Source organism: Lontra canadensis, unplaced genomic scaffold (genome assembly GCF_010015895.1).
Source record: "Lontra canadensis isolate GAN:19392208 unplaced genomic scaffold, GSC_riverotter_1.0 scaffold4, whole genome shotgun sequence".
Lineage (NCBI taxonomy): Eukaryota > Metazoa > Chordata > Mammalia > Carnivora > Mustelidae > Lontra > Lontra canadensis.
This window is the reverse complement of record NW_022630998.1, coordinates 26716991-26735986: the sequence shown is the minus strand read 5'-3', so window position 1 is coordinate 26735986 and position 18996 is coordinate 26716991. Positions and strand designations below refer to the sequence as shown.

Here is an 18996-nt window from a genome sequence, read left to right as displayed (position 1 = left end):
TTACACTGTATAAAATTAATTTATGGTGTCAACCTATTCTGTAGAGATTAGCTCCTTTTGGGTAATGATTCTGCATTTTGTGTGTGTGTGTGTGTCTCTGTGTGTGTTTTAAGCATACTGCTTTGTTTTATAATAGACATTCAGTGGTTGTTTTAGTTCACTTAGGTATTTGATGGGTAAGGAACAAATTGAGAGAGGTGAATGCCTGTATAGATAGACCATTTTTCTTTATTATTCAGTGAAAACCTGGTGTCAGGTACCCAGTTTTGCTGGGTACTAGGAGTACAGGTCAATAAGTATTCAGTGAAAATTATATGCCCAGTATTGTGCTAGTGGTTATAGGGTGATTGGGATTAATAAAGAAGAGTTAAGATCTTAAGGTGCTTACAGCCATTATTAAGGAATGAATAACATTAGTGTATCTTAAATAATAGGCATGCCAAATAGAGTAAGGTAAAGTTCAAAAGATGATAAAAGAATAATGTCTTTCTATTCAAAGTAGAAGTTTATGTTTTAGGGACTCCATATTTTACTGAGAACTAGTATTTGAAGAAGATACTGTCTGTATAGTTTAGGTTAACAAACAGGTAGGAAGCAGTGAGTGGAAAGGACATTCTAAGTTAGAAAGAACAAGCCAGTGGTGTTGAGAATACAGATAAGCAAATGGGTAGTTATGTGGGTCCATTGTATAGATACCTAAAAAGAATTGGTACTAGGAGATAGGAAATGTAGACTTGAGTGATATGATAAAGGATTTTGGTTTTATTAAAGGAGGAATTTGTAGGGAGCAGAGAGGTATTAAAGGTCTGGTTTTTAAATTTTGTTTCTTTTTGTTTGGTTTGCTGTTTCTTAGTGCAGGGGAAAGTTGCACTTGAAACTGATGAGTCCAGATTGGAGTGGTGAGATAATGGGATTGGACAGGGCACAGAGTAATTAAACTCTTTGGGCTGTGGTAATAGTTTGAGAAAAGGGAGGAAAAAGACCTGAATTCAATAACCACAGCAAGAGGAGAAGAGTAGTAACAATAAGGGAGAGAGTTTTAGAAAGACTTTTCTTGAACTGATAGGTCTTTTCTTGTATATGCAAAAGTAAAAATGAGGTACAGTGTAGAGATGTGTTTGAAGATATGATTTTTATTAATTTTAATAAAAATAGATTAATAGTTAAAATTATATAAAATACTATCTTAATGTCTTATCCTTTAGGGCCGGGAAGAAGATCCACATGAAGGCAAAATGTGAGTTTGTGTTAATTACTAAAAGAAAAAAGAAAATATGTTATAAACCTACAAATTGGAAAACTTAGGCCAAAATATATTTTAAAACTGCTGCTTTTGGAGCTGTCTTAAAAATTGTTTTTATTTGGCTCAGAACTGATATGTTAATATTTTCTTTAGGATCTACTGATAGTCTTATTTTTTAATAATGATGGTGTCTTTAATACCTGAATGTAACTATTCTGTCGCTAAAGGCTTTTCTATAAACATTAATAACAGTATGAATGTCACGATTCCTCATATTTTTTTTTTTTTTACTTTCTTAACTGATAATGCATTTTTTGTTTTTGTAACCACATCTTTTATGTATTTTGTATTTCAGTTTTTCAGTTTTTTTGTTTATTGTGTGTCTGTGTATGAGAAAGAGAGCTGTTCTCCAACATCAGGGCTTTTTTTTTTTTTTTTTTAAAGATTTTATGTATTCATTTGACAGAAATAGAGCATAAGCAGGAGGAGCGGCAGGGAGAGGGAGAAGCAGACTCCCTGCTAAGCAGGGAGCCTGATGTGGGGCTTGATCCCAGGATCCTGAGATCATGACCTGAGCCAAAGGCAGACACTTAACCATCTGGGCCACCTGGGCTCCCCCATCATTTATTTGTATATGAATTTTCTTCTGAAGATGTTAACTCTCAATCCCAAGTCTATTTCAGTCATATGATTTTAATAGAAACTGTTCATCTTCTGATCTCTTTTCACAGGAACATTTTTTTTCTTCCCTTCCTGTCTAATGGAATTTAAGGCTCTCCTTTCAAGTAGTTGCTTATTCTGTTTCTAACCATTAGAAGACAAAAACATTAAGCTGGATACTCTGCTTGCAGTAAACCTCCTTTAGTTCCCCACCCTTCCTTAGGTGGAACATATGAGATGTTTTCTGAGTCCATTTTCCTTATTGTTTTGTGTAGCTGTTTAACTGTAAAATAGTCTCCATGAGTGAGACTGTACCTTGTTGATTTTAGTAATGTGAGGTCTTCCTGCTACCTATATTTAGATTACGATTCTGATGAATGTGTGGAGGAGGTAAACCGATAATGTAAACAAATGGAGTGGGTTAGGTGTAAATGCTGTTTCTCTCAAATTACGATAATCTTGATCTTCCTAATTTTACCCCTTTGAGGGAGATTAAGGTACATGGAACTATTTTCCTATAGTACAAACAACAGTGCAAAGTGTTGGGATAAATGGCAACTAATATTCTCTCTTTGTATTAGAGAGTAGGACGCCAAAAATGAGAAGGTGTTTGCCTGCAGTGAGGGGACTGCTGTAATTGATGTGTGCAAAAATGGGGGTCCAGTGTTGTGAAAGCCTCCAGATTTATAAGATACACCGCAAATCTGTATTTTTCCCTACTTAAAATAATACCACAGATTTATTTTTAAAAGGAAAGAAAAAAAATGTAGGTCAAACGCCAGTAATACTTCAAATGTGTAATACTGTTTTTTGCCTTTGCCCAAACTACTTTCTAGGCCAGAATTCATCCTGCATTATGTTTGGTTAATTTCTGTTCTTAATGACCTAACTCATTTATCACTGCCAAGAAGTATTCATTTATCTTTTCCCTCACGTGTTCCACAGAACTGGTACTCTTCTCTTTTATTCAAAAAAAGCCCTCCGTGCATATCTATCAGTGCACTTTATTATATTTTTGACATTGATTTTGTGGTTATACGTATGTGTGTCCCTTTTTCTTATTGGAGTAGGGACTTCATAAGAGCAGATACTCCACTTTGTGTCACTGGTATACACCATGTGTTTGAAGAAACACTTTGGCTATTTAGGTGTTATGTGGTTCCATAAAAACTCTAGGATTGTTCTAGCTCTGTGAAAAATGCTAATGGGATTTTGATGTGGGTTGCATTGAATCTGTAGATTACTTTGGGTAGTATGGACATTTAAAACATTTGCTCTTCCCATCCATGAACATGGAATATCTTTCAGTTTGTTCGTCTCATCTTCAGTTTCTTTCATTGTTTTTTAATGCATTTTGGAATACAAGTCTTTTACCTCTTTGGTTAAGTTTATTCATAGGTATTTTATTAATTTTGGTACAGTTGTAAATGGGATCGTTTTCTTAATTTCTCTTTATCCTACTTTTTATTGGTGTATAGACATGCAGTTGATTTCCCTATATTGATTTTGTATTCTGTGACATTACTGAATTCATTTGTCAGTTCTGTAGTTCTTTTGGTGGAGTCTTTAGGGTTTTTCATATAGTAGCATGCCATCTGCAAATATAGTGAGTTTTACTTCTTCCTTACCAATTTGGATGCCTTTTATTTATTTTTCTTGTCTGATTGCTACAGTTAGGACATCCAGTACTCTGTTGAATAAAAGTGGTAAGAGTAGACATCCTTGTGTTATTACTGATCTTAAGGTAAAAGCTTTTAGTTTGTCACTATTGAGTATGATATTTCCATGTATGGCCTTTATTATGTTGAGGTGCATCCCCTCCTGAACCTACTTTGTTGAGCGTTTTTATCATGAACGGATGTTATAGTTTGTGAAATCCTTTTTATGCATTTATTAAGATGACCATATGGTTTTTATTGTTTCTGTTATTACTCTGATGTATCATGTTGATTGATTTGCAAATATTGAACCATACCAGCATTACTGGAATAAATCCAACTTAGGGTGAATGATTTTTTTGATGTATTGTTAAATTCGGTTTGCTAGTGTTATGTTGAGGATTTTTACATCTGTCTTTATGAGGGATATTGGCCTGTTTTTTTGGGGGGTTTTTTGTAGTGTTTTTGTCTGGTTTTCTTACCAAGGTAATCCTGGTGTTACAGAGTGAATTTGGAAGTTTTCCTTCCTCTTCAGTTTTTTGGAATAGTTTGAGAAGAATTAATGGTATTAACAGTTAATTAATTTAAATTAAAGGTATTAAAGGTATTAAGAATTAAAGGTATTAACATTTTCTTTAAATTTTGGTAGACAGGGGCACTTGGGTGGCTCAGTCAGTTAAGTGTCTGCCTTCAGCTCAGGTCATGATCCCAGGGTCCTGGCATCAGGCCCTACATCATACTCCCTGCTTAGGGGAGTGTCGTTCCCCCACCCCCCCCACCCCGTTATCCCCACCCAGTGCGCATGCGTTCTCTCTCTCTCTCTCAAATAAATAAAATCTTTAAAAAAAGTGTTTAGTAGACAGAATTCACCTGTGAAGCCATTTGGTCCTGAACTTTTGTTTGTTGGGAGTTCATTGCTTACTGATTCAGTGTCATTTCTTTCTTTTTTTTTTTTTTTTAGTTTTTTTTATTTGAGAGAGAGACAGAGTGAGAGAGCATGAGAGGGGAGGTCAGAGGGAGAAGCAGACTCCCCATGGCGCTGGGAGCCCAATGTGGAACTCAATCCCAGGACTTCAGGATCATGACCTGAGCTCAAGGCAGTCGCTTAACCAACTTAGCCACCCAGGCACCCTTTAGTGTCATTTCTAATAATCAGTCTATTCAGATTTTCTGTTCTTCTTGATTCAGTTTTGGAAGGTTGCATGTTTCTAGGAGTTCATCCATTTCTTCAGGGTTGTCCAATTTGTTTCCATACAATTTTTCATAGTATTCTCTTAAAATCTTTTGTATTTCTGTTTTGTTGGTTGTTACTTCTCGTCCTTCATTTCTGAGTGTATTTATTTGAGTCCTGTGGTTTTTTTTTTTTCTCTTTATGAATCTGTCTAAGAACCAGTTCCTGGTTTCATTGATCTTTTCTATTGTTTTATTTCTTTTTTTCTTTTAAGTTTCTATTTCATTTACTTCTATTGTAATCTTACTATTTCTTTCTACTGGCTTCGGGCTTTGTTTATTCTTCTGTTCTAGCTCCTTTGGGTGTTAAGATTTGGTTGTTATTTGAGATTTTTCTTATTTCTTGAGGTAGGCCTGTATTGCTCTAAACTTCCCTCTAAAGCATCTTTTGCTCATCCCAAAGATTTGGACTGTTTTCATTTTCATTTGTCTCATATATTTTTTTATTTCCTCTTTGAATCTTGGTTGACCCATTCACTGTTTAGTAGCATGTTGTTTGGTCTCCATGTATTTGTGTTCTTCCCAGACGTTTTCTCAGGATTGATTTCTAGTTTCATACTGTTGTGGGCAGAAAAGGTGCATGATATAATTTCAGTCTTTTTGAATGTCTTAAGTTTTTTTGTGGGCTAATGTAATTTATCCTGGGAGATGTTCCAGGTGCACTTGCAAAGAATGTGTATTCATGTTTCTGGGATGCAGTGTTCTGAATATATATCTATCTATCCCATCTAGTGTAATGTGTCATTCAAAATCATGTTTTCCTTGTTGATTTTCTGTCTGGATGATGCATCCATTGATGTAAGTGGGGTGTTTAAGGCTCCTGCTGTTACTGTATTACTGTCAGTTTCTCCCATTCTGTCTGTTAATAGCTGCTCTGTGTATTTAGGTGCTCCCATGTTGGATGCATAGATATTTGTAATTATATGTCCTCTTCTTAGATTGTTCCTCTTATCATTTTATAATGTCTGTCTTTTCTCTTGTCACAGTCTTTGTTTTAAAGCTATTTGTCTGATATAAGTACTGCTACCCTAGCTTTCTTTTCACTTCCGTTTGCCTGGTAAATGTTTTCTTGTGCCTTCACTTTCAGTCTGCATGTGTCTTTAGATCTGAAGTGAGTCTCTTGTAGGTGGCATATAGCTGGGTCTTGCTTGCTGCTTTTTTTTTTTTTTTTTTTTTGGTTTAGTTTTAGTCTTGTAGTATTTTTACTTTCTAAGTTGTTTTTTAAGCCACGATCAAAACTAAGAATAGATCCCAGGAATTTGTGGCGAAGTGATAGAGGGATGATCTGGAATTACCAGCTTGGCATTAAGAGGTGTTAATCAGCAAGATAGATAATAGTCCTTCATGTAAATGAGAGGAGATTTTAAGAAATTTAATTACTAGTAATCTTTAAAATCAGGTGTGTCATTTTATTCTAAGGTTAAATTTAAATACTTTAGTTATTATATGCAGTGTATCTTGAATATAATGCCACTTACAATAATTTCTGAATGCTTATTTTAAGTATATAGAAACTAAAACATGTATAGCCGTCTAATTTGTTATGGCAGTAGCTCAAATCTAATTAGGAATACTAAGTCATTCTTTTATTTCAGTCCTTGATGCTGACATCTACTCTCTGTCATCACTCAATCTCACTTTCTGACTTTAAGGAAAGTATTAATCAGCCATGTCTATTTTCTTTCAAGAGAGAACTTACCTCCTGTTATATAACATATTCTGATATGTTATATAAATTTACTAATTTTTTTTTTTTTCCTGCATAATTCTGTTATGGATTCTACCTGTACCATCTCTCCCTCCTAATGCAAAGAAAAGAGAACACTAGTTATGGTATAAACATGTAACAGTTTCTCATTATCAGAATTAAAATCATTACTGGTACTGTTCATTAATATGGAAATTATAGTTCATATTAGACCCTTATTTTACTATATTTTGTTGAAATTATGTATGTTTACAAATATAACAAATGTAAAAGGAATGAGATAACTTGATCAGTTGTATTTGTTTTTATTTCATTGTATCAGTGTGAATTAAACTTGTGCTGGTTGTTTAGTTTTGATTGTATAACAGCAAAAAGGACTTCAGATTTACATATTTAATTTGTTCTCTTTTTAAGATGGTTCCATGGGAAAATTTCCAAACAAGAAGCTTATAATTTACTAATGACAGGTACTTGCATATTCAGTCTTTGTTTTAAAACTGACCATTTATCATCCATTTTGTCTTTAGCACTCATTTGATATTTAAACATACACAGAGGAGAGACAAAATATTTTGGTGTTAAGAGTCATTGCCAGTTGAAGATACTTAAAAGCCTTCTTTAAAATTAGTCTGAAAATCTTTAATACATGATAATTTGATTTTATATGACTTTTCAGGTTCTTACCTACTAAATGAAAGGTAGTATACATATATTGATTTTGATAAGGTGAACACATATTTCATTTTTTGAATCTACCTGTATAAGCATTGGTACTATTTTATTACAGTTATTTAATGTTTAATCAGAAGCATTGATTAACTGCAGAGTACTCCTAAAAAAAATTACTTTAACTTTTTTAGACTCTTCTTATTAAGAGGATTTACAAATAGAATGTACCCATTTAGCCAGTGTCCTCTACCTGTGCTTAGGTTATTCTTTTGAAGTCATGACAGGTATAACATTATTAACCAGAAATCACTGCTGCAGATTTATTTTTATGTAATACACACATGCAACGTTTGGGTGGTTGTGACTCATAAACTAGAAAATATAAAAATGTATTAAAATTGTCTTTATTATAAAACAAGTTCCTGGTGAAAACTTACATATGTTTATAACTTCCAAATGTACTTTATAATTATGTTACTTAACACAATTTTTTTTTATTTGGTAATTAGGAAATAAAACTAATAGCTTAATTTTTACAGTTGGCCAAGTATGCAGTTTTCTTGTGAGGCCCTCAGATAATACTCCTGGTGACTATTCACTTTACTTTCGGACCAATGAAAATATTCAGCGATTTAAAATTTGTCCAACACCAAATAATCAGTTTATGATGGGAGGCCGATATTATAACAGGTGAGTTGTGAGAAATTTTAGTTATCTTTTACTTTTAGCAAAAATAATTGAAACTTCAATAACGTAGTGTTATCAGATTCAAAACTGTATCAAAGTGTCTGACTTTTTAGAATTTAAAATAAGGCCTTTAATGTAATTTAGTAGTAGTCATGTCCAAGGATTCTCAAACAGTGTCAAAAATGAATATAAATTAATAAGTTATAATTTGTTTTCCTTCAAGATAATTTATATGTTTGTTGATTATGTATGGACTGTTTTTATACCAAATTTGCTAAGTCCTTAACTGTAGGGTAGCAAAACATTTGTTCTAAGAAAAAGAATATATTACATTCTTTTATTAGTGAGACATTTTACTTTATTTTTTTTAAAGATTTATTTCACACAGAGAGTACAAGAAGGGGGAGCATCAGGCTCCCCCTGGTAGACTGGGGAGGTAGACTGGGGAGCCCAGTGTGGAGCTCAATCCCAGAACCCTTAAGCTGGCATGCTTAACCGCCTGAGCCACCCAGGTGCCCCATGACATTTTAATAGGAAGAAAAAGTTCTTAAAGATTAAAGAGAGACTTTACTACAAATGTTACCCATGTAACTGGGTTGTTCTCAAGTCGATATTTCTTGGTTCTAATTATTGGTTCCTACTTCTCATTTTAAAAATTATAGTAAACTCATTGCTTATCCCAAAGCTCAGAATGAACTTTAGTCACTGGAGCAGGAAAATGAGTCGATAGAGAAACCATATGATAGAATCTCAGCTTTTTTTTTTTTTTTTCCCCTGTATATTAGAAAGAAATCTTACATTTTTGTTTTTCCTAATGTAAAGAATTCCCCGTATTAGCTAACTCTAGAGTGGCCTTGTCTTCCTCTTTTGGAGGCTTTCATAAACTAAAATGATGGCATTTGCCTAGTTTAATCCCTTAATACCACAGCAATATTCTCTATCCCATTTAGTATTTCTCTTAATTCCAGCTTGACTTTTGAGGGTACAGAGATCCAGCAGCTGTTTTATCTTAGAAAACAAACAAAAAAACAAGTTATAGTTGCTTGCCAGAAGGCCCATGAACAGTTAAGAGACATCAAGTGGCAGATGTGAGTCTCGACATTTGGATCCTTTTGCACACGCATACAGAAAAGCTGCTTGAGTGGTTTCTACATTAATAGTCCAATCTAGACATTTTCACTAGCTAGCTAGCTTCAATTTAAGCTCTTTATAAAGGTAAATTACTTTTTCCCATTTTCCAGTTTTCTAGTGGTTTGGAATATATAAAACTAAATTGAAAACATATATTCTTAACTGAATTGATAAATGTCTATCTGGAAACTTTTTAAAATATAAAATAAATTTACATAGATTTATTTTCAGTGAGGTTTGTTTACTGACTTAAACTTCCTTATGATATGCATTCTGCAAGATGAAAATTCTTCCTACATAATGGAAGCAGTCTGTAAAATATGTAAAGGTTGGCTTTTTTATTGATAAAGACCAGAATGAAGCAAGAAGAAAGAAGTATTTGAAATATATTTTTCTAAATTATGAGTCTGCTTACAAAATGATGACTTAAAAAATTTTAAATACATGTTGATTTAGTGGCTGTGATCAATAACCCTAACATCCCAATTTTTTCTTTAAAAAAAAAACAAAACACATTTTTTTTTTTAATTTTAGGGAGGAAGTGATTGAGAGAGAGAGCATGTGTGAGTCGGGGGAGAAGCGCAGGGAAAGAATCTTTCAAGCAGACTCTCCCCCGCCCCCGAGCGTGAGGACCAATGTGGGGCTTGATCTCACAACCCATGAGATCATAACTTGAGCTGAAACCAAGAGTCTGCTGAGCCACCCACGTGGTCCCCCACCCACAAATTTTCTTTATAGATATGTTCATTTGATAAAGTTCAGGAATATTGTTATTCCTAGCATATAATACTAACTTTTTTTCCCCCCCAAAGAAAGCTAGAATTATGTAAATCTGATGCCTGGAAAAAGGCAGTTTTACAGTTTGGGAATATATATTTCAGCATGGAAATATATTCTTTTACAGCATTAGTGTTAGTAATAAAATAATCTTAGAAGATAAACCTTTGTGGGGTGTTTGGCTGACTGAGTTAAGAAGAGCATGTGACTCTTGATCTCAGGGTTGTGAGTTGAAGTCTCATGTTGAGTGTAGAGATTACTAAGAAAAAATAAGTGGACTTAAAAAGATACACCTTTGTGCTTATCACTTACTGTTTAGATATTTAAATGTTAAGTTGGATTATCCAATAAATATATGTACAGAGACATACTGTGCTGTCTTTTCTTCCCACTAATTCTGCATTAGTCTTTTGGTAAAGAGAGGTAGCACTCAAGTCTGTTCATTTAGAAACTGCTTTTTTGAGACATAATTTTAACATTCCTATATTAAAACTTTTACAAAAAGCAGGAGAAGCATTTAACAGCAAGTATAATTCAGCAAACATTTATTAACTAATTTACTTTTTGAAATATATTGTACAGACCCCATGCATATACATTTAAGAGAAAGGTCTATGAGGTACAGGTCTATGAGAACAGGTGGTTGGCTGACCTTGATGAGTTCAGGACTGTATACGTGGACATGGGAGACTCAGTGGAAAGAGAGCAGTTGAGGTAGTGATGAGAAGGGAGAGGGAGGAAGGATTTTGGTCAGACCTTGAAGATTACTAACATTTATCTAGGAGGTTCAAGGAGAGACAGGGTTTTATTTATTAAGTAAATTACTAAAATGAAAGTGTTGTAGTGAACATGTTTTAGTTTTCTGAGACGTAAATCTGTCATTTCCTACCTAAAACTTGCATGGACTATCTAGGAAATTCTGGGTTGTTGTGTCTCCCTTGACTGTTTCTTTAGGTATATCTGAGTAGAATATGAACTAAAGTAATTAAAAAAAAAAAAAGGCATCTTGAAAGTCCAGCTCATTGGTAAAAATATATTTGATTGGTTGTCACAGACTTTTTAAATTTGTTCTTGGGCAGTCTGAACTGTGTATTGTTTCAGCTCATGGACAAGAATTATATTGTAATGCTGAGATGCTCCACAAGATCAATTGCATTTTATAGTTACTGAGTCAGAAACCTTTGATATTTACTGTTTTTTATGTATTTGATGCTTTTTGCTTTAAAACAAATAGTCATCTCTGTGATGGTATCTGTCTTCAAATGTCTTTTCTGATTTCCCGTTTTTCTTTAATATTTTTGGATTTATATGTGGCATTACCTTATTCCTTTAAACACAACCCTCATTGTCTTTTTTGATGTGAATACTTTACTTGTCTCATTTTGCCCCCTTGTGTAAAATGCTGCCTCTGGTATGCAGTTCATATCCATTCATACTTATTTTTTCATTAATCTTTTTAAGTCTCCTGTTTTGCTATTTTTAACATTATATTTGCTTTAAATTAATTTTGTACTATGGCAAAGACATTTTATCTTTGGAGACATATATGTGTGTATCTTTGGAGAGAGGGTGTGCATATGTATATATACATATATGTATCTCTAGAGATAAAATATATATTTCAATTCCATGAGTAGAAGAACTGTGGAAAAAATCAAGTGGAAGATTAAATAAGATCTATTTTGAGAAATGTTTTCTCTCTGTCCCTAAAATAGCCATTCCTCCAGTATATTAAAGGAAGTTTAAAAGTGTAAGATTTAAATATTCAGGACAATAAAATGGCCTACTGATTATACAGAAACACTTTTACATTGGAAAATTCATTATGCTGTGCTAAAATACATGTTAAATTACATTATATAATGTCATTTTATTTTCTATTTTACTAGTAAAATTTCCCAGATAGTAAGAATATTTTAATAGCATTGCTTTTCAAAATCATCAATAAGCCTTCCCTGTGGTAGCTATAATCTTACATGTAAAATTAGCTCCTGGTCTGTTTGTTTCTCCTTTTACTTGCTGTTAATGTTTTATGATCTAACTTCATCTGATTGTTACGAAAGCAGAATGTGTGTTTTGTGATAAAAATTCTTAAAATCTACCTGAACATGCTATATAAATGCCATTTTTCTTTCAGTTCTTTCTCAATTCCTCAGAAATCCTCTTAAAAAAAAGGTAGACTTTTATTCTTTTCTTACTTATTCTGACTCTTTGGGTATGTGTATACAAAATTGTAGTCTCTGACTCAGGTATTCTGATCTGTAAATGAATTCTTGCTTTTCTAAAATAATTAGACTGTTGTAATCATATATACTATTGATGTATTTGGGTTATATGCTTTGGAAAACACTTGCAAATACATAATCCTTGCTAACAGGGTCTTTGTGTATTTTCAAGATTTGCATTTTTTATGAGACAAATTATATCAATGTTAGTAATTTTTATTTTAACAGCATTGGGGACATCATAGATCACTATCGAAAAGAACAAATTGTTGAAGGGTATTATCTTAAGGAACCTGTACCAATGCAGGTCAGTGTTGTTTTTCTTTTTGCAGTAATAAGCATTTTATTTTAAAATGCATTTTTGGTGGTATGTTTTATGCACACATTCATGCATTTAAAATTGGATAAAATTTAAAACTGCCATTACTCAGATTCTTTCAGAAAGCAAATTGTAAGACAAACACTTAGTTTTTATTTTGTTTCTAGCTTCTATGGCTTTTTGAGAATAGAAGGAGTGGTGGGGCAGAAGCCATGTTACTTTGGGTCAGGGAGTGAGCTTGTTGGAGGCAAAAATGGAGACAGCAAGGATCAATCACAGCTGGACTTACGTAGGTGAGCTTGGTAGATAAAATAATAATGAAATCCAGAAGAAGATACAGGGCTGAGGGGGGTTTAAACTTTTTATTTCATTGTTTATTTGGCTATAGGTTTATGGTTGAGAGAGGTTTGTGCATGACTGTATATTCTGCATTAAGCCACTAGTAGCGAGCAGAGTGACAGTGGTGGGTGAGATGGGGGTAGTGGCAGTACTTGATGTACACGGCCCTAGGGAAGGCAAGAGTAGTTAAAATCCCCAATATATGAAGAAGGATGGGTCTTGAGCAAGGGGGGCTCTTGAATCTTAGCTGCTTAATGCATAGTGTGATTGCTTATTCTCTGTATTTCTTATACTTTCTGAAGAGTGGTGGGCAACATTTGTAGCAGAGGTTTGGAACAGGTGTTTCAAAAGAGTGATAAAGAATTTTCTATGTGGGAAATGGAGGTATTGATAGTCCAAGGACATAAAGAAGGTTTTGGGTGCCCAGCTACACTTCCATAGTGACTAGTTATGTCTGTAGCTTCTCAGTTTTTCCTCCTCCTGACAACTTAGTTTCAGATGGTTGTACCTGCTATTCATAGCAGTTTCAGAGGTGGGGGATCATTATTCTGATGCTTAATATCAATTGAAGAATCTTGTCACACTTAATACAGCTTCATTTCCTCATACTTGCTTGTAGAATGTGTGGTCCCCAAGAGCAGGGGTGTGTGTCCAGGGCCTGGAGTGGTGTCTGTGTTACGGAATCAACGACTGTCTTCTCTCCAGCAGGACCTACTTCAACCCCTCTGTATTCTCACTGTGCCTGTTGCTCTCTCCATGTCCACCCTTTCCTCTAGGCAAGCACTGCTAGTTTAAGATCCATTTCAAGTTTCAGTTTCTCCTTGACACTTTCCTAATAACCATAGTCAGCCCTGAAGTCTCGCTTTTGTTGGCAGTTCTGGCAAACATCGTTCATTATTCTACTTAGTGCATATTAGAACGAACTTGTTATTTAAAAAGATGTTATTTTTTTATTTGACAGTGGTGATGGGGAGCATAAGCAGGGAGAGTGGCAGCCAGAGGGAGAGGGAGAAACAGAATCCCCGCTGAGCAGGAAGCCTGATGCAGGGCTTGATCCCAGGATGCTGGGATCATGTATTCCGCACCCCCCCCCACCCCGCTCCGGGCTTTTTTCTTTTAATCACGTAGTGTGGTACATGTTTTCTAGAAGCACTGCTCAGGGTCTTTTTATTAGGGGTCGGAGGTGCCTTTACCCACTGTGTTCTACTGCTATATCCTGAATTCTAATACACATTGGCTTTTGTTGATTTTGTTTCAGAAGTCTACACATTTTATTTGTCTACAAATTAAGTCATACATTTTCCCATCTTGAAATTGTGCTTAGAATTTTTAATTTAAGGTTTTTGAGAAAAACTTACCTTTTAGAATAAAATCTCTTAGCACAGTAAGTGGTATTTGACATTTAAACTTTCATACTTAAGTTATAAGGTTGTTTTAAGAAGTACTTCAAATACATAGTCTGCCGCACTCCCGTGTTGCAGTTTCATAACTCAGCAAACCCCAAATTGTTGTCATTTGCAAAAGTGCCAACTAATGCCTTAAATACTTCAGAAATACTGATGCCAATTAGAAAGCAATTTGATTACTACATAAAAACCATTAAATCTATTTCAAGTCTATTAATTAGGGCCTGGCATAAAAAAGTAGGTTACCATAGGAGTTTGGGAATCCTAATACTTACCTATCCTTCCCAGCAGGATACTAGTACAGAAAAGAAAGTATAATAATAACCTTTTATTAATGGAAAAACTTATTAGCTCACTCCCCCTGGGGTGACTCTGCATACCCTCACTCAGAGTAAGATGCTGGAATGGAAAGAGCAGTCCTAGGTACTTCCTTTGTCCTAGGTGCTTACTTTGTAGAGCTAATCCTTCTCAAGACATACATTAGAAGAGAAGGAGCCTTTTGAGACAATGCAGCCCACAATAAAATAGGCAACATTTTTTAAGCACTGTGTTTTAGACACTGTTCTTACTAGTTTATTTAATTTTCAACAACTAGATGAGGTTTCTACTGTATGATAGGGAAATTGAGACTGGAGGGGGTAATGACTTAGGGCATCGAGTCATCCTTGACTCTTCTTTCTCTCCCTCCTGTGCTTTGTATCCATACTGTTGGGAACATCATACTGCCTCTGCCTTCCAAACAAATGTAGCACGTGACCACCGTCAGAATCTGACTTTTGTCTACCTCTTTCCACCTTTGCCCCTTATGCTGCACAACAGCAGTCTGAGGGATCCATTTGAAATGTAAGTCAGATTATTTCATTCCCCTCTTTAATACTTGCACCTGTTCTACATTTCATTCAGAGTGAAAGCCAAAGTCCTTACAGTGGCCTCTCAAACCGTAGATGTCATCTCATTGGTCCTCTGAACTCCTCTTTCTACCATCCTTCTCTCTCATTTGTCTCCACTCATACTAGCTTCTCTGCTGTTTTTGTTTTGTTTTGTTTTGTTTTTTTAAATATGACAGTTTCTCTCATGCTTTAGGATCTTTGCTTTACCTGTTGACTCTGCCCAAAATGATTTTTTTTCTCCTATATCCACTTGTCTCATTCTCTTACTTCTTATGCTTCACAATGAGATTGACCCTTATACCTTATTTAATAGTAAGCACTTACCATTTCTTAATATACAGTATGATTTATGTATTATGTTTATTATCTTTCCCTCATTAGAATGTAAGTTCTTTGAGGATACGGATCTTTGATTTGCACATTGATGTTATCTCCAGAACTAGTACAGACCCTGGCACTCAACATATTATTGAGTTAAATGGGTAGAGAGTAGGCCCTAAAGCCTTCCCTTTGTCATCCAATGATTTAGTGGAGTTTGGAAAGTGAAGTTCTGTCCTTGGCCATAGTTTCTTCTAATATATTGGAATCCTTTAGAGGTTGTAGGTAAGTATATTAGCCCCTACTCTAATACAATTTAGAAAAGAGCTTTGGAGATCATCCTGAAATCAGATATTTAAATCCAGATATTAGTGTAGTTGTGTATTAAAGAACAGACCACAAATATGCCCCATTCTGTAGCCAGTACTAAATATTATCATCATCATTATTATTTTTAAAGATTTTATTTATTTGAGAGAGTGAGAGAGAGCACGAGCTGGGGGAAGACGGAGGGAGAGGGAGAGGCAGACTCCCTGCTGAGCAGGGAGCCCAGTATGGGATTATGACCTGAGCTGAAGGGAGATGCTTAACTGAGCTACCCAGGTGCCCCTAAATATTATCATTATTGAATAAAAGACTGGTAAGTACAAATCTATGTAACCAGGAAAGTAGTCATTACTGTTTATCATCTGGGTCCAGTGTATCCTTTTAAATTTTTTATTCTTCAGCCTTTTTATGAATAATCCTTAGAAGTAGGAATAAAGGTATAGTCCAAAAAAGGCTATTAGAAAATTTAATAAGAATTTAAACATAGCAAACTCAAATGTTTTCCCATATTTCCTTGGTTATAAAGGCTTGAAATAAGCAGTTGTTAATCCACTGTCATGCATGGACCTGGAACATACCATTTTATAAATCCTAATTCCAGATTTCTGATACATCTCTAATTAATTCTTGCTGTATAATTACTCTGGTTATTCTTCCCACACTTTCATTATCAGAATACAGTAGTAATTCCAGATGTAAATATCTCTCCACTGGGTTTTAGTTTATGATTCTTGCTTTTTGTTCATGTACTTGAATTATCAAATGGAATAATTTTGAAAACTTGGATGGCTTATTATTTTTTTAGGAGAGTACCGTCTTCTTTGCTTCATAAGGGTAAAATATTTTTCTGTGTAGATTTTTAAACATAAGTTACAGTGATAAACGTGAGTTTTGAAATTTCTGTTTCCTTCTACAACCTTTGAATACAAAGTACCTTTGTCCACTTACAGATCATATTAAGTGAATCTTGGTACACAAACATAAAAATTTAAAGAACCCTTATTTCTTTTTAGCAAAATAGGACAGCCTAGATTCTTACCACAAAATATTGCATGATGACCTCCTTGCTATTAAATGACTGACTAGACAGAAACACAATACATATTTCCTCCCCCCACCGCTAGAAATACATCGTTTACTCAGTATTTCTTGAGTTTGAGGGAAGTCTAAGGATACTGTCATTTGAAGAATTGCAGTCTGAGATTTTTGCTTATCAAAAATGAATTTTACCATCACAGTAGATCACAAAGTGCTGCTGCCTCTTTGTATTCATCTTTTGATTCTTTTAATAATTGTCAAACATCTTCTATGTCAGTTTTTTTCTCTTTGCTATTAGTGGAAAATCAAAGGTCCTGGGCTGTGCTCAATGAAAACTAATAAAAAGATAACAGGTGGGCTTTTTACACTTTTTTGAAAGATGCTGCAACACTTGGTAACACAGTTAAAAAAAAACCAAACACAAACCAACAAAGTGGGATACAATGGAGATGGTGTATTTCACTCTTGCATCATCCTATAAGTTAACGGTTGGCAAACTTTTCTTTTAAGGGCAAGATAATAAATATTTTAGGGTTTGTAGGCCTCCAGTCTCCATCTCAGCTGCTGAGCTCTGCCTTTGTACTGAGAAAGCAGCCACAGACAAAACATAAAGCAATAAGTGTGGGTTTTCGATTAAACTTTATGTCCAACACCAGGCAGTAGGCTAGATTTGGTACCTGCACCATGGCTTGCCTACCCCTGCTCTTTAGCATACTTGAGAAGTAATTGTTGAATAATTATGAAAATTGTTCCTAGGATGATGAAATAACAGAATGTTTTGAGACAGAGGAAAAAATAGGATTTTTGAAAATCTCATATCTTAGATTTATAAGAGGATCAGATGGACGTATGAAGTCTCTAAGATAACAGTCATAAAATATTAATCCTAGCAAATAGTAAGAACTGCTCAAAAAAGAAACTAGGAAACTGAAATTGAATCCAGCGGATCCCAGTAGTAATACCAATGACTGATTTATTTTGGAAAGATCATTATTAAGATACTCTTCTCTGTAAATACTTCCTGACATCAGAATTCTTTTTGTTATTTGGGAGGATTTAGCAGTTAAGAGACACGCGTCCATTCCTAAAAGTCAGAGTTACATAAAACCATGGAATAAAGACCGCAATGTTATGGGAAGGTAAGGTTAGGGGTACAACACTCAAGAACCTCATCAGTAACATATAAAGATAAGAACCTAATAAAATGTAGCCTAGTTTTTATATGTATTAAATGCTTAAGAAATCTTAAGAAATCTTAAACTACTACAATAAATATGGGCCTTGACCTTGAAAAAGACCTGAAGTTTACCTGTCAAAGAGGCTATCAGAAGGGTTTTTGATTATTGTAAAGTGGTAGAAGGATTATTTGAAATCAGATGGTATTGTAACACCCTGTGTGGATGGATGGGTGGGTGTGGCATATAACACTTAGTGGGTGGAGAGGGTTGTGAGGTACTAGAGATGTGTTTTGTATATTCCTATCATTGCACGCATCTCATATCAGCTGCGTGCAATTTTCTGCATTCACCTAGTGCTTCTCACAGACACAACTGTGCCTAAGCAAATAGGAATTGGTTTTATGTTTGAACTCGTTCCCAGTTTATCACTTCTCTTGGGACCAATTCATGTTGTCCATGTTATTTGCTATAACACAACAAGGCAACATAACAAAACTGTATTTTTGAGACTTTCTTTGAAAAGCAAAGGATCTCTTAATATACATATTTTAGAATTTAGCCTTAAAAACTTTATTTAAATGTTTTATACAGACACACAACCTGGCTTTTAATTGGTAATTTAGATTTTATTACCATCAAGAATTTATGAAATAATTTTAATATTTTTAAAAATTCAGGATCAAGAACAAGTACTCAATGATACAGTGGATGGCAAGGAAATTTATAATACAATTCGTCGAAAAACAAAGGATGCGTTTTATAAAAATATTGTTAAAAAAGGTTATCTTCTAAAAAAGGGTAAGTATTAACTTGAAAGATTCAATTTCAGTATTTTCCACTAATATTTAGTAATTGACCCTTGTTTAAAGCTTTTGTAGCTAAGCATCCTTCAAAATCTAGTCTAGGATAAAGAAGATGTGTATATATATACACACACACATGTACACATATGCACACACACAGTGGAATACTGCTCAGCCATCAAAAAATGAAGTCTTGCCATTTGCAACAGTGTGGATGGAACTAGAGGGTATTATGCTAAACAAAATATATCAAAGATAATTATATATGATCTATTTCATGTGTGGAATTTAAGGAACAAAACAGGATCATAGAAGAAGAGAGGAAAAAACAAAGCAAGATGAAGTCAGAGGGAGACAAACCATAAGAGACTCTTACTCATAGGAAACAAA

The 18996-nt window shown here is 34.4% G+C and overlaps 1 protein-coding gene across 2 annotated transcripts in view; it reads left to right on the top strand.

The window, feature by feature from the left end:
- RASA1 (RAS p21 protein activator 1) overlaps positions 1 to 18996 on the top strand; it is a 112939-nt gene that overhangs the window by 63935 nt on the left and 30008 nt on the right. For both annotated transcript variants that reach the window (XM_032847000.1, XM_032846991.1), the window contains exons 6-10: positions 1206 to 1237; positions 6914 to 6966; positions 7708 to 7858; positions 12217 to 12295; positions 18481 to 18601. In XM_032847000.1, the coding sequence (XP_032702891.1) occupies positions 1206 to 1237; positions 6914 to 6966; positions 7708 to 7858; positions 12217 to 12295; positions 18481 to 18601 (436 nt within the window). The remainder of the gene's footprint in view (positions 1 to 1205; positions 1238 to 6913; positions 6967 to 7707; positions 7859 to 12216; positions 12296 to 18480; positions 18602 to 18996) is intronic.